The 12,736-nt window shown below is 39.4% G+C and overlaps 1 protein-coding gene across 1 annotated transcript in view; it reads right to left on the bottom strand.

The window, feature by feature from the left end:
• rxfp2a (relaxin family peptide receptor 2a) overlaps positions 1-10,028 on the bottom strand; it is a 42,331-nt gene extending 32,303 nt beyond the window's left edge. Inside the window, exons 1-2 of the mRNA XM_039778090.1 lie at positions 9,707-10,028; positions 1,906-2,049 (exon numbers count right to left, since the gene is read on the bottom strand). Coding sequence (XP_039634024.1) covers positions 1,906-2,049; positions 9,707-9,791 — 229 coding nt within the window. The 5' untranslated portion in view covers positions 9,792-10,028. The remainder of the gene's footprint in view (positions 1-1,905; positions 2,050-9,706) is intronic.
• Positions 10,029-12,736: the final 2,708 nt, after the last annotated feature.

The following is a 12,736-nucleotide window of genomic DNA, read 5'->3' as shown; positions in this document are numbered from 1 at the left end:
CTACTTTTTTTTATCATTTCATAAGATCTTCCATATCTCACTAAATATACTGCATCATACATAATAACTTAAATTTCAAAATGTGGTCGTATCAAAGTCAGTTTCAATGCTCTGGCTCCAATTATTTAATACAATCTTTTATAAAACAATACCAACATGGAATAAATCGTATAAATAGCAAGAAATTGCCGGTGCAACACGGATGTCTTCTACTTGATGATTTTATTTCTTAAGGTGCATAACAGTGACTAATGTTTCGATGCATAGTTACATCTTCATCAGACTCTGATGAAGATGTAACTATGCATCGAAACGTTATCAAACGTGTTGCACCGGCAATTTTTTGCTATTTATTCTGTTGTGTCCTGCCTTGGTTGCACCGGATTGTTGTGGTCTGCAGAAGCGCAGAGAACTCCCCCTTTTTTCCATGGAATAAACCGTCTTTGCTTTTCAAAATGAATAAATGTATTCAGTGTCATGATAGGCTACTGTTGCTTCTCAAATCTCAGTACAGTGAACTGACACTAAATCTACCAAGACACAATGCCTGCTGTGAGCACCTGCTGACCACGTAATCAATGTACGCGGATGCCTTTGATTTAGCAACAAGCATGTCATCCTCAATTCTTAATCTTATTCAACAATTAAGTTGCAGGGCGGTCACGGTTTAGAAACAAGCTTTATATAAATATGAATCTCACTCCTTCACTGCTTCATGATACCACTCATGTAGTCCACACTTGAACCAGAATGACTCCAGTGGTACGTCTTTATAATAAACATATAAGCTGAAAGCTGTGCTTTGATGCTGTGAGTGAAGGGCTCACTAATACACTAAAGGGCAACCTGTTCCCCTGTGAATGGAGAAAAGCACGGCAACTGTCTTCACTCAAAGCAGTAAATAACTTAATTTTGTGGCTCTGGCTTTAACACACTCAGCCGCCTCCAAAACTTGATGTAGGCTGGGTTCCAGTTAGCCTAGAAATCTAGACGCACCCTAGTGGCAGCAAATGTAATTTGCAGCCAGGGTCAGTCTAGCGACTCTCGGTTGGCTTGCAAGCTGGAAAAAAAAAATTCTGGTCAGGCCAATCACATCATGTATAGAGTCGGTGGGCGGGCTTAACATAAGGACAGCAGAGTTGCGACGGTTCCACGTGAATTCCCTGCTACTTGAAAACAAAGAAGATGGCTGTTGCTGGCGAACAGCGGTCTTTTGAATCGGTTTTGGCCGCGACTCTGCAAGACTTGGAGTTTAGCACTGAAGTCATTCTTAAAAAAGGAAGATGTGTTCAGAGTTTTTCCGACCGGATATGGCCAAAGTTGAATCTATCAACTAGCGTTGCTCTGGTTGGCTATGAGTGCAGAGGGAATTTGAAAGACAACCGAGCCCTGCCAATGGTGAGTTCCCAGACCCAACATCTTGATGTGGGTCTGGCTTGTCAGGCTAGGTTCCAGTAGCAGCAATGCCATCTCTATAGACATGCCAAGCCACTTGCAATGTTACTGATTTTATTGTTTGAGCTACTCTCCAGTCTATGCCAGGTCACAACTGTGAACATTCACCTGTCCAGTTTAATAGAAAGTTATCCAAAGTCCTCTTTTTTTTTTTACTTTTTCAAATTTCTCCAACATTGCTTGGGGAAGCTAATTTAGGAGCTAATTTGAGAACTTTAAATAATTAGGCCTACTTGATTACTTCCTCTCGGCAGCTCACTTGCACAGGACATAATCAACTCTCTGCCACAAGTGCTGTCTGAGGTACTCCCTGTAAGATCTTCCAGTCTTTTACTTCTGTGGATGCACAAAATCGAATTTGCCCATCCTGTATATTGTGAAGAGGCAAATGTGAAATTTGAAATATGAAGCTGCTATGACTTGGGTTTTAGTTAATTTACACACACTTACCACAGCGCCGCTCGTCAGCTCCATTGGGACAGTCCTTGTGTCCGTTACACTGCAAAGCCTGTGGGAGACACTCACTTATGTTCCCACAGGGGAAGTGGCCGAGGGGACATTTGGAGGACACTTCTGGCCTGCTGGTCAGCAGCGCTGAGGGAGAGATGCAGGAGAGAGAGTGAGATTATATGGACCATTCTCACAATTAGCACCAAAACTCAGCAGACAAGTTTTTGTTCCCATTATATCAGGGAAAAGCATGACTTTGCTAAAGGCCTTTCACGTAGGACAAATCAAAAAATTTTGCAGGCAGTTGTAATGTAATGATTTTTTTTTTCATTTAAAAGACCAGGATTAACTAGTTAATCTATTAATAAAGTTACAGTTGCTGTGCCACTTGCGTAAATGCGCAGAGCAACTCTCACTTTGGAGACTCTCCTATCAATCCTGCTGCTGTGTGATAGCTGCAGGTATTTAGTTAACTCAGAGGAAAAATTCTATAAACGGCAACAAACAAAACTTCTATGGGCATATAAATGTTTTGGCAAAACCCGTATTACATTCAGTGGCATGAGGAGATATTTTTGGTGAGCCTTATTTATCTAACCTGTTACTGACTCTGTCTACATTACATTTAAAGTTGTACTGTAATGGACATTTCAATTTAGTGAATGAGACAAAACTCAAACATTAACTAAAGCCACGCAAACTGTCTTTTGCACTCTGTCTGCTTTATGGGACTCAAACCTCCCTACTTCCGAGTGCTGTTTGAGTCCCACAGCCCATCTCTCCTAAACAGATGAGAAATTACCGGTTGTCAATTTCTTTTTATTCTTTGAGCTCATCTTTGAGATGTAGGCCTACCTAATCTCATTCAATGAGGATAATCCATTCAAGCTGTCATCTAAAGCTCTACTCCTTTCCTGAAATTATCCACAGTTTACCTTTCTAACATTTACCCCACTATTACTGTGCCATCACTTAACTCGGCGCCCATATTTTGATGCACACAAACCTTGCAAACGTGTGTAACTGAACAGAAAATTCATTTATCTTTCATTTTGTTTTAATAAAGTTTACATAAACCTTTAGGATTTATCACAGTTTTACAACTTATGTCCAAAGCATGAGCTAACCAAAATACTCTTGGCTGTCATAAAAACGTATTTTGGTTTCTATTTATGGTTCAATTTCTGCAGCTTGTCAAGTGTCTGGCCTGTAAAACAGAAACACATTCCACATTATTCATTATTCACATCAAGGGGAAATGCAGCATTACTCCTGTCTTACGGACACACAGTATAAACAAACCTAAAAGATCTTTCTTGTTCTTTTTTTAACCAGTAATCAGCAAACTATATTGTGCTGTAAAAAACTTTCTAATGATAAAAACATTTGTAGGGATTTTGAGTTTCAGCTGCAGAAACTAGTGAGCAACAAGCATGCCGTTTTTAAATGTTGTTGGATGCAGGCAAGTTGGTTCATGTTTAATTTGGAGGAATGTTTGTGTATACTATGACCTGTATATTCCTCTAGGATGTGATTATTATAATTCTTTGTAATGGGATATTAAGGATAAAGAACTGATTCAGAAAGTAACTCACAGCATTTTACATTCCTACAGCAGTAATCACACTCAGTTTATGTCCACAACATCACTAACAAGAATGGATAAAGATTAACAAGCAGCACACAAAGCCTCCCCTCTTTATACAGTCTGGAGCTAATTGGTAACGAGGAGCAGCTGGGAAGGCAGGCCGAGGCACACTGCTGATTAAGAGATAGGTCACAGGTGTGCAGGACAGGGCCGCACACTGCGGCGCCTGGTGGACACGGCACTTTGTCTCAGTTATTTACAGTATACCCTTTTTTACATCAATGTTTAATGAGCCAATATGAGTACAACGGATGTTTTTTCTTATCTCAGGGGAGATCAATTTTGTATTTTATTGAGGATTATTAAAATAATCTTTATTAAATTATCACTACATTTTCAAGCTTGATTTATGCCAACTTCTGCTAACCCTGCAAAAACACTTACACTCAATTTACACTACAAAATGAACAGCAAAACAGAAATTGGATGAGTTGTTACATGGGTTACAGGGTTCTAAAATAACAGTTAGGGAGGTAGTCAAAGCGGGGCCGAGCTTCCCCCTAGACTCTGCTGGTGGTCACAGATTGAACTGTGGAGATTCACCTCAAAATAAGTTTTAAAATTCATTAAGAAAGCATGTAAGAGAGCTGAGTGTGCTCTTGTTCCTTAATGTCGTTTTCAAATTCACCATCATTCTCCTGGGGTAGCGTACCTATGTCCCCAGGGTCCTGTGTTCCACATCCCAACATCCTTGAAACCCACACCGTCAAATTTGCAGACAGACAGTTTGCTTGACATTAGACATTGATATCTCCATGGTGGCTGAATGGATTTTTAACATTTAAACTGCATTTGGAACATCCATCCAGGAGCGTAGCACAAAATTCTGGGCCCTGTAGAAAGGCTTTTTCTATGGGCTCCTCCCCGCTTCCACAGCTATTCATTCTAGCATCTTTTTGGGCCCTCCTCACATGAGGGCCCTGTGTACTCAGTCCCCTTTTTCCCGACGGCCCTATGTCCATCTCCCTGTGTTCTTTTTCAATTTGAACTGCAAAGATAATGCTAGATATTGAAATTCTGCCATCATGGTAGTAAGGAAGAAAAAAAAAACTACTTTATCCAGAACTGTCATGTGTGAAGAGTGAGCATGCAACTGAATGTATGGGAGACATACAGTAAGTGTGAATGCCAAAAAACAAAACAATTACAAAGATATATGAAGTCAGCAATGTTCCATCTTTTATCTTTTGTCTCTGATTTATGTGACTCAGTGGTTATAACAGTACTAACTATAATGTGTTGACCGTAGTGGGCAGCCAGTGTTTCCCTGAACACAAAGTCCTCATGACATTTCAAAAGGCTACTCTTGGTTAGTGAAAGCAGGTCTCTGATAAGATGCGACATCTAAATCACACACTTCTCTTTAATCTGTGTCTTTTTATCAGTCTCGTTCTCAGCGACTCCCTTCAGTCTTTTTTATTCTTTATACATTCTAACATTATATAAATATTGAGTAACACAGCAAGAGTAACAAATACCTGTCTAGATTGTCACGGGACAGTGATCTAAGTTATATGGCATCCACAGTATAACATTTTAATCCATGAGCATACTAGAACACACACTCAACTTTAGTTGCTTTGAGATTTGACCTAAGATGTGCCTGCAGGACTATAAAGCTATAAAAAGACGTCATGCCATTTAGGAAAACAGACAAACCACACTCAGCACTAAGACACAGCAGTCTGTTTGGTCTAAAATGTTTCCCTCCTCTGAAACAGTTACATTGCTGGGTGCTGAGAAGTGATTTATTGTTTATTTATTCAAGGAGCTAATTCATAAAAGTCATAGAGCCCTTAAGCAAGTGCCAGTCTGCGTCAATAAATTTTTTATACCCCTTTATCCTGTTCAGGGTGGTGGCACCCCTAAAAATAAAATGCAAGTCAAGTGTGCAAGTGCCAACACAGTACATAGTATATTTTCTCATAGAATTCAAGGCATTTTAAGATTATGTGGCAACTTTGTTTCCTGAAAGTGTGCATTTCAGCATATAGACCAGTTCTAATTAGAGGTAGTGTTTGGATATGGCATACTGGGTTCAAAATTAAATACGTGGTTATGTGCTGACATTCAGTTTGAATGGTAGGGCTGAAATTCCTACACACTGTTCATTTAATATGGATGTAAACATCCTCAAAACTGAGAGTTACCTCAATAATATTTTTTTTTATTTCAAACCCAAGGTGCTGGAGAACAAAGCCAACATATATATAATAAATAAATATAATGTGTGAGGTTTGATATTATGAGTGGTGTCAGCCAGAGCCACCGTGCTGAAGAAAAGCACAGTACTCCAAAAAAGGTCATCTGCAGATGGATTGCATTTATAAAGAACCTTTATACCTTAATGGACAAAGCGCTGTACAATTTGCTTCTAATTCTCCCATTCACACACCCAATGGGGCTCAGTATCTTAGTAAAGCACACTTTGACATGCGGACAGGAGGAGCCGGGGATCAAACCATCAACCTTGTGATTAAAAGATGACCCACTCTCCTGCTTGAACTGCCTCAAATTACTCAAGGGAAGGCACACATACTTAAAAAAAAAAGTGACGGAAACAAGAGCAAGCATCTGAACAAAAGAAACCTCAGTGAACATCACTGTTTGCCCAAGATAAAAAAATAATGGCCTGCACTTTTCAAACAGACTGAGAAAAAAAAACAGACTATTTTAGTGGTCTGGACACATACATGTCTGTCAATTATTAGCTCCGGTTTGTTTTGATTTTTTAATTGTGTAGGGAAAGTGCTTTTATTAAATGGTCTCACAGTGGCTGTGAGTCCTTGTTAAAAATTGCTTTACAAATGTTTATTGAGTAAGGGCATGCTCGATGGTGTTTTTTGCCACCAACGGCTCCTTCCAGACAACGCTGCGACCGCAAGGCACCTAACCCTAACCATAACCATTGCCTAATTGACTTCAAGGCACCTAACCCTAACCATAACCATTGCCTAATTGACTTCAAGGCACCTAACCCTAACCATAACCATTGCCTAATTGACTTCAAGGCACCTAACCCTAACCATAACCATAACCATTGCCTAATTGACTTCAAGGTACCTAACCCTAACCCTAACCCTAACCAGTGCCTATCCTAGTGCCTTCCAGGCAGCGTTTCCTGGAAGGAGCCGTTGGGGACAAAAAACACAGATAAACTAAGGGAATGCACTCAACTTGTGTTAAGGCCCTGACACACCAAGCCGACCGTCGGCCTAGTTTGTGCGTTGTGTCCCGCACCGTCGCCAAGCGTCGGCCTTTGTCGGCCTTTGTCGGCCTTTGTCAGCCTTTGTCAGCCTTTTTTTGGCTGAATTGGCGGCTGAATTGACGGCTGAATCGGCGGCCGTCAAACAGCCAATTCATCTGATTGGCCGTTCAGCTTGACAAAAAGAGTGAGGAAAACAAACAAGAGACTGTTACAGGCACACATAAGACTCCTTTCATTTTTATCATCTCATCTGATTAATCCAATACACATAAGAGCTGATACTTGGCCGCCGGCTGTAGTCTCTGCGGTGTGTTCCAGTGCTATCTTTTTGACCGGGTTAGTCCCCGGTCGTCGGCTTGGTGTGTCAGGGCCTTTAGAACTCAAGGACACATTACACACCATGTGTTTTGGTGAATGCACAAATGAACCTTTGTTTGTTTAAAAGAAAACTCCACACCCTTAATATCCACTGGAGGTTAGTGTTTTGATTTTTTTTTACTAATCATCTTATTTTAACTAGCAGGTGATACATGTGTTAAATGTAAATCATCAGAAAATCACACAAAGAAAACAGCAACTATGAAAAAGAAAAATGTTGCAGTAACACACACAAAATTGCAGCTGCTATTTGTTTCTTTGTGTGCAGGTAGCATCATGACCATGTCTACATCTGTAGGTCTAAACTATTGCTTTCCGTCCCATGGGTGGCGCAGTTTGGGATGTGTAGAGTTGTTCTGACATTGACAGAACAACCCCCTCTGCAGCCTGCTAAAAGTAAAATAGTGGGTTTGTCAGGGGCTTTATGTTTTAATTCCTTTTCTGTGTATTATAAACAGATATGATCTGGAACAGACTGTTTTGACCAAAGAAAATATGGCGATAATTAAGACCATCTGGCACAGCTTCCACCTAAGACAATAATAGCAATTACTTGTTCAATCAGTAAATACCAGCCTCTGAAGAGGCTTCACAGCCACAAAAGCAGATTCAACACCTCTCTTAGAGGTAGAGCACCTTCATTCATGGAGACGGAAGCCAATCAATCTGGAGGATGCTTGCACAACTATATATTCAGTGACCAATGGGACAAATATCTGATTGTACTGTCATATTATCACCCCTGAATAATGAATAACTTTGAAGACTGCCAGTGACAGACAGAAATATATAAATATCTCGATGGTTGACTGAATTCTGAGCCTTGCTTCACGGTCTTTGCTGCACCGGAATGTCTGTCCTCTGTCTCTCTAATGGAAAAGATTTGAGTCATTGTTTTCACGTTTGGTGGTTTGTTAACCTTTTAGTTTAATTTAATTTTTTTTAAATATTTATTAGTCTTATTAATCTTTAATGTTCATCATTACTGTCAATTGGTATTAAATAACAATAAACACTGTTTAGTCATTTTAATTATAAAACTGAACAAAATCAAAGACCTCTGCTTTGGTGTTTTAACAGTATTCATTTATGCATCCTAATGGACCTTTTTCACAGCAGACATTTTGACTTAACCTTAACGATGGCTCAGATCCATCAAGTGTCCCAGTAAGCTATTTCAGTGAGTCAGCATGCCCAATACCAGGGCCTCTCCTAAGTGGAATGCAGCCATCATTAATGGTTTTGAATACACCTGTGCTTTTTCTACTATGACATGTCAACATGTCTGCCATGAAAAAGGTCTGTGGGCCAGCTATTACAACTAATTTCTTAGAAATTGCTTAAACAGTCCTCCACCGATTGAAACACTGTGTGTCCTTGTGTGTTAAAGAAGCACAAGAGGAAATCAGGATGAGTCACAGACTGGGAGGTGGAGGGAGTGTGACTGAGTAGCATGAATGAACAAGACATGAATTGGATATTGACTTTGCTGATATTTAACAGCGCAACCACCCCACTGGAAGGAAACAAACCTTAATACCAATATCTGATTGAGATGTGACAGTTTAGAGAACAAATACATGTCAGTATAATGCCACATTTATGTACAATTCCCTGAATAATCTTACGTAGACATTTAAGGCCTATTTATGGATCTTATCAATACTTATGATTTAAACCTAACCCATTCTCTAATTAGCTCCCTAAAAAGCATCAAAAATTGTATAAGTATATCCTTCTAAGGACAGTGGTGAAACAGAATTGAACAATCTTGTCGCCTATTTCATGCATTTTCACCTCCATCTATTCTCCAGAGAAATTATATTTCTGTCCAACTAAAATAACTACCGGCCTTATTTAGTGTTTGCAAAATAGTTTTCCTGTCAACTGGGCCAGTTGAGGTTTTTAAAACATGAAGAGCCCTCAGCTTACTGTAGAGTTCATATTGATTAATTGAAGCTACCTAGCATCATTTCAGGAGCAGGGCCACACCTCAAACACGCCTCTCTCGGTATTCTTAGAAATACCCACCTAACCCTCTCCTCTCATTCGCTCTCGCATTCTGCACCCCTCCTTCCCACCCTCTTTCTGTTTCTCTCCTTTATTTCTCCTCTCCTTTAGGTCCTAGGGGGTCTTTCATGCCTTACTACATCAAGTCAACTGATGACAACAAGCGACTTCATGCCTCACATTCCAATCATCTTTCATTATTAAATTGTTCAAACGTCTCTAGTTAATGGTGTGGTCCTTGCTAGTGAATTGACCGTTTATATGTTCTGCAGAACCGTCTCTTCCACTGTTGACAATCAATGTTCATTCACAAAAGCACCCTGAACAACTTATAACTCTACTGTGATAAAAATAGGAAAGATAATATAACAATAATACGAATAACCTGTAATTATCCTATTCATAAAATATGAATTGGAAAAATATAATACAAAAGACTCCTGTGATGCACCAGCACTATTAAGTAGTCTACTCCTACAGAGGAATAGCCATTCTTTTTCTTTCTTTTTTCCTTATGGGTCTTTATCATGTAACCTCCTCCCTCCATTTTTCTTTACCTCTAATCTCAGTATGGGTCAGGTGGATGAGCAAAATGATGACAGGTATATCCATCCTGAGACTCAGAAGTTTTCCTGCGCTCATGTCGCCCTGGCTGTAACCGATCCACGATAGGTTTCCCCCCGTGAAAACCTACCAGTCGACAGAAAAGTCAGCAGTAGTCCCAGTCAGTCCAATATGTTAGAGCATGCCCGGCATTTAAAAATGACCGAAAAGGCGGACTAAGACATCGGATGAATCTGCGCTGTGCGTAAAAACACTGACATCCTCTCCACGCTGTCCTTCTCGGAGCACTCTGAAGACTCTGCTGAGAGCCACTGTATATTCCCCTCTCTCTCTCTCTCTCTCTCTCTCTCTCTCTCTCTCTCTCTCTCATATGCACTGTCTCACTGTGCGCAAACACTCCACCCCCTCCTTTCTCTTTAAACAAGTTCTCTTTATTCATGGTGCCTTCTGTTTTCGCTTTTGCACATTATGTCTGTGTCACAAGTGCAAGTCCCTATTCCTGTCTCTTTCCCCAAGCAGCGCAAAGTGTGAAATAAAAGTATGGGAAAATGGATTGACAGCTTTTGAATATCCGCCCAAGCTTTCTTGCCATACATGTATAAAAAAGAAAAAGAAAAAAAGAAATAGCCCAACACATGATACATTTCTGTGATGCTGAAGATGTAACCTATCCATTTGAGGAGGAAAGGTTATATCATACTCCACAAAAAGGTAGCATTGCCTTTTGTGTAAACTATCCCAAAAACAATTTGTTGATAACATTTGGATGAGTGGGACAGGACCGGGTGATTGGGACAGCACATCTTATAATTGATTTAGAATAGTGTAAGCATATTTATTGCACAATTTAATTCCCGTATTCACTCCACTTGTTACATTTTTCCTAGCTGTTTGTTTTTACCCTGTGCTCTCCCTTTTGATGTCTTCCCGCATCTCTCTTCCTGTCTCACTGGTGCCATATTCTACTCTGTAATAGATTGATAATCACTATTAGTTAGGGATGGGTTAAGAAGTCAAGGCTAAACTTAGTGTTAGGTTTGGCTTGGGTAGTGTATTAGGGTGTAATAGGCTATTAGGGTAGGGTGTTTTTTACTAGCTGGTTTTGCTAGCACCTAGCAAAATCAAGCTAACGTTAGTCCATGAACATTTTTGTGGTTGATTAGGGATCCGCACACATGAAAAGTTTGGAGCCACTAATCTAGAAAGTACACAATGGTTTTCCATTGTAAGGTATTTTGGAATTTAATGACCTCCTGATGAAAACTAGCTAAAGCATATGTCATTTTCCTTAGTACCCCGTGCATTGCAGAGTCAACTTCCTGTTTGATGCTTGCCCCGCCCACCGAGGTGATGTGACACCAATGATTTATTTTCACTCATTAGGCCCGAAAATAAACCCTATATGCTGCCTACTTATACTGTCCCATTTGACCTTGTGTTCCAATCACCCTTAATTCACCACCAATGTTACAGGACCTGTTGGACTGCAGCTCTGTTCTATACAACAATGGTATCAAGCTTCTCATCTAACTCTCAAGAAAATGTATGTATTTCACAAAATGTTCAACTATTCCTATAAATCTCCATTGTTGTGATATTTTCAGATAGGTTATTTGTGAAGCAGCATATTTGATTTATTCCAGGGAATAACAATATCTATATTTTTTAAGTGGAAAATGTGAAAGTTGTCCAGCTCACGGACAGTAAATTAGAGACAAGTGCGCCTAGAACAGTTCCGCTTGAAGATAAAGTTTGGACATGAGTGGATTTCAGCTTTGAAAAGCCTGCCAGAGTTGAGCTTTATTAGATTTAATTGGAGACATTTGCCTTTTAAATACTTGTACCCATTGATGTTATCGCCATTTTGGCAATTAAATAAAAAAAAAAAATTGGATTCAAAGGGCATGACACATTTTTTTCATTTTATTTTAAGATGTTATTTTTTAATGTTAATGAGTTTCATCACTACATTTCAGTCAGTTTAATTGCCATTGCTATTATGCAGATATGATTGAGTTCGACAGATGAAAATAGTCAGTGTGCTTCACAGAAGTTTTCATGAACTCTGGCAGAGTAAGACATAAAGCAGCAGCTTGGCAGCAACAGGGTTGTAACTGTAATCTATAATATATATATAATATAATATAAACACTGCACACAGGTTTCAGTGCTGCTCTTTGTTTTGCTTGGAGGGCCCAGTGAAATCTTACATTTAATTGTTAATTGTGATTTTGTTGATGTCAAGTTAAATCCCCTCTACCAAAAGTTAGGTAGCCTCATCTGGAATGGATAAGCTTTCTTTCTTTATTGGTTTATTTAACATTAATAAAAATAGCTATTAATGTACCAGAATTACTGGAAAAGGCTTTTTTTTATTGTAGTCCCTGTACATATTTTACATCATAAAGAATATGATTCAAATTAAAACAGCTATTGAAATAGGCAATATGCATGTAAGAAGAGGGAATAATAGTGTTAGCAACAATACTATAAAGTTTGCTTCTGTTTGTCCTTATTTTGCAAACCTGGATTGAATTAGTGATCATGTAAAACATAAATATCTCTTTTTAAAGCTTCACACTAACTGAAGTCACACTGTGAATGTCTTGTATTTTGTCGTTGACCTTCAAATCAGCCCAAAGTTCATTGACCACTGGTCCGTTTCAGGAAGGAGGTTTAACAAACTCTGAGTCTAACCCTGATCTCTGAGTTGATTTACCCTGAGATGGGAAACTGAGTTTTCGGTTTCAGAACAGCTGATATGAGTTAGTTCAATCAACTCAGAATAGGTTCACGCGTGTGCACCAACACTATAAAAAGGCAGCATGAATGGAGCCATGATACTACGATTCAACCAACAAACGGGTTGGCGGAAATACTCATGCTCACCAAGGGGGTAAGCTTCGCTTCAGAACTCTAACCTCTTATGGCGCCATTTTGATGCTACCAAACGATCACCCAACGTTAGCATTCCACTGACTGCCATTCATTTTGACATCACTTTTACAGCGAATAACTTTACA

The sequence above is a fragment of the Perca fluviatilis genome, chromosome 16, assembly GCF_010015445.1.
Source record: "Perca fluviatilis chromosome 16, GENO_Pfluv_1.0, whole genome shotgun sequence".
Classification (NCBI taxonomy): domain Eukaryota; kingdom Metazoa; phylum Chordata; class Actinopteri; order Perciformes; family Percidae; genus Perca; species Perca fluviatilis.
This window is presented reverse-complemented; position numbering and strand designations above follow the sequence as displayed.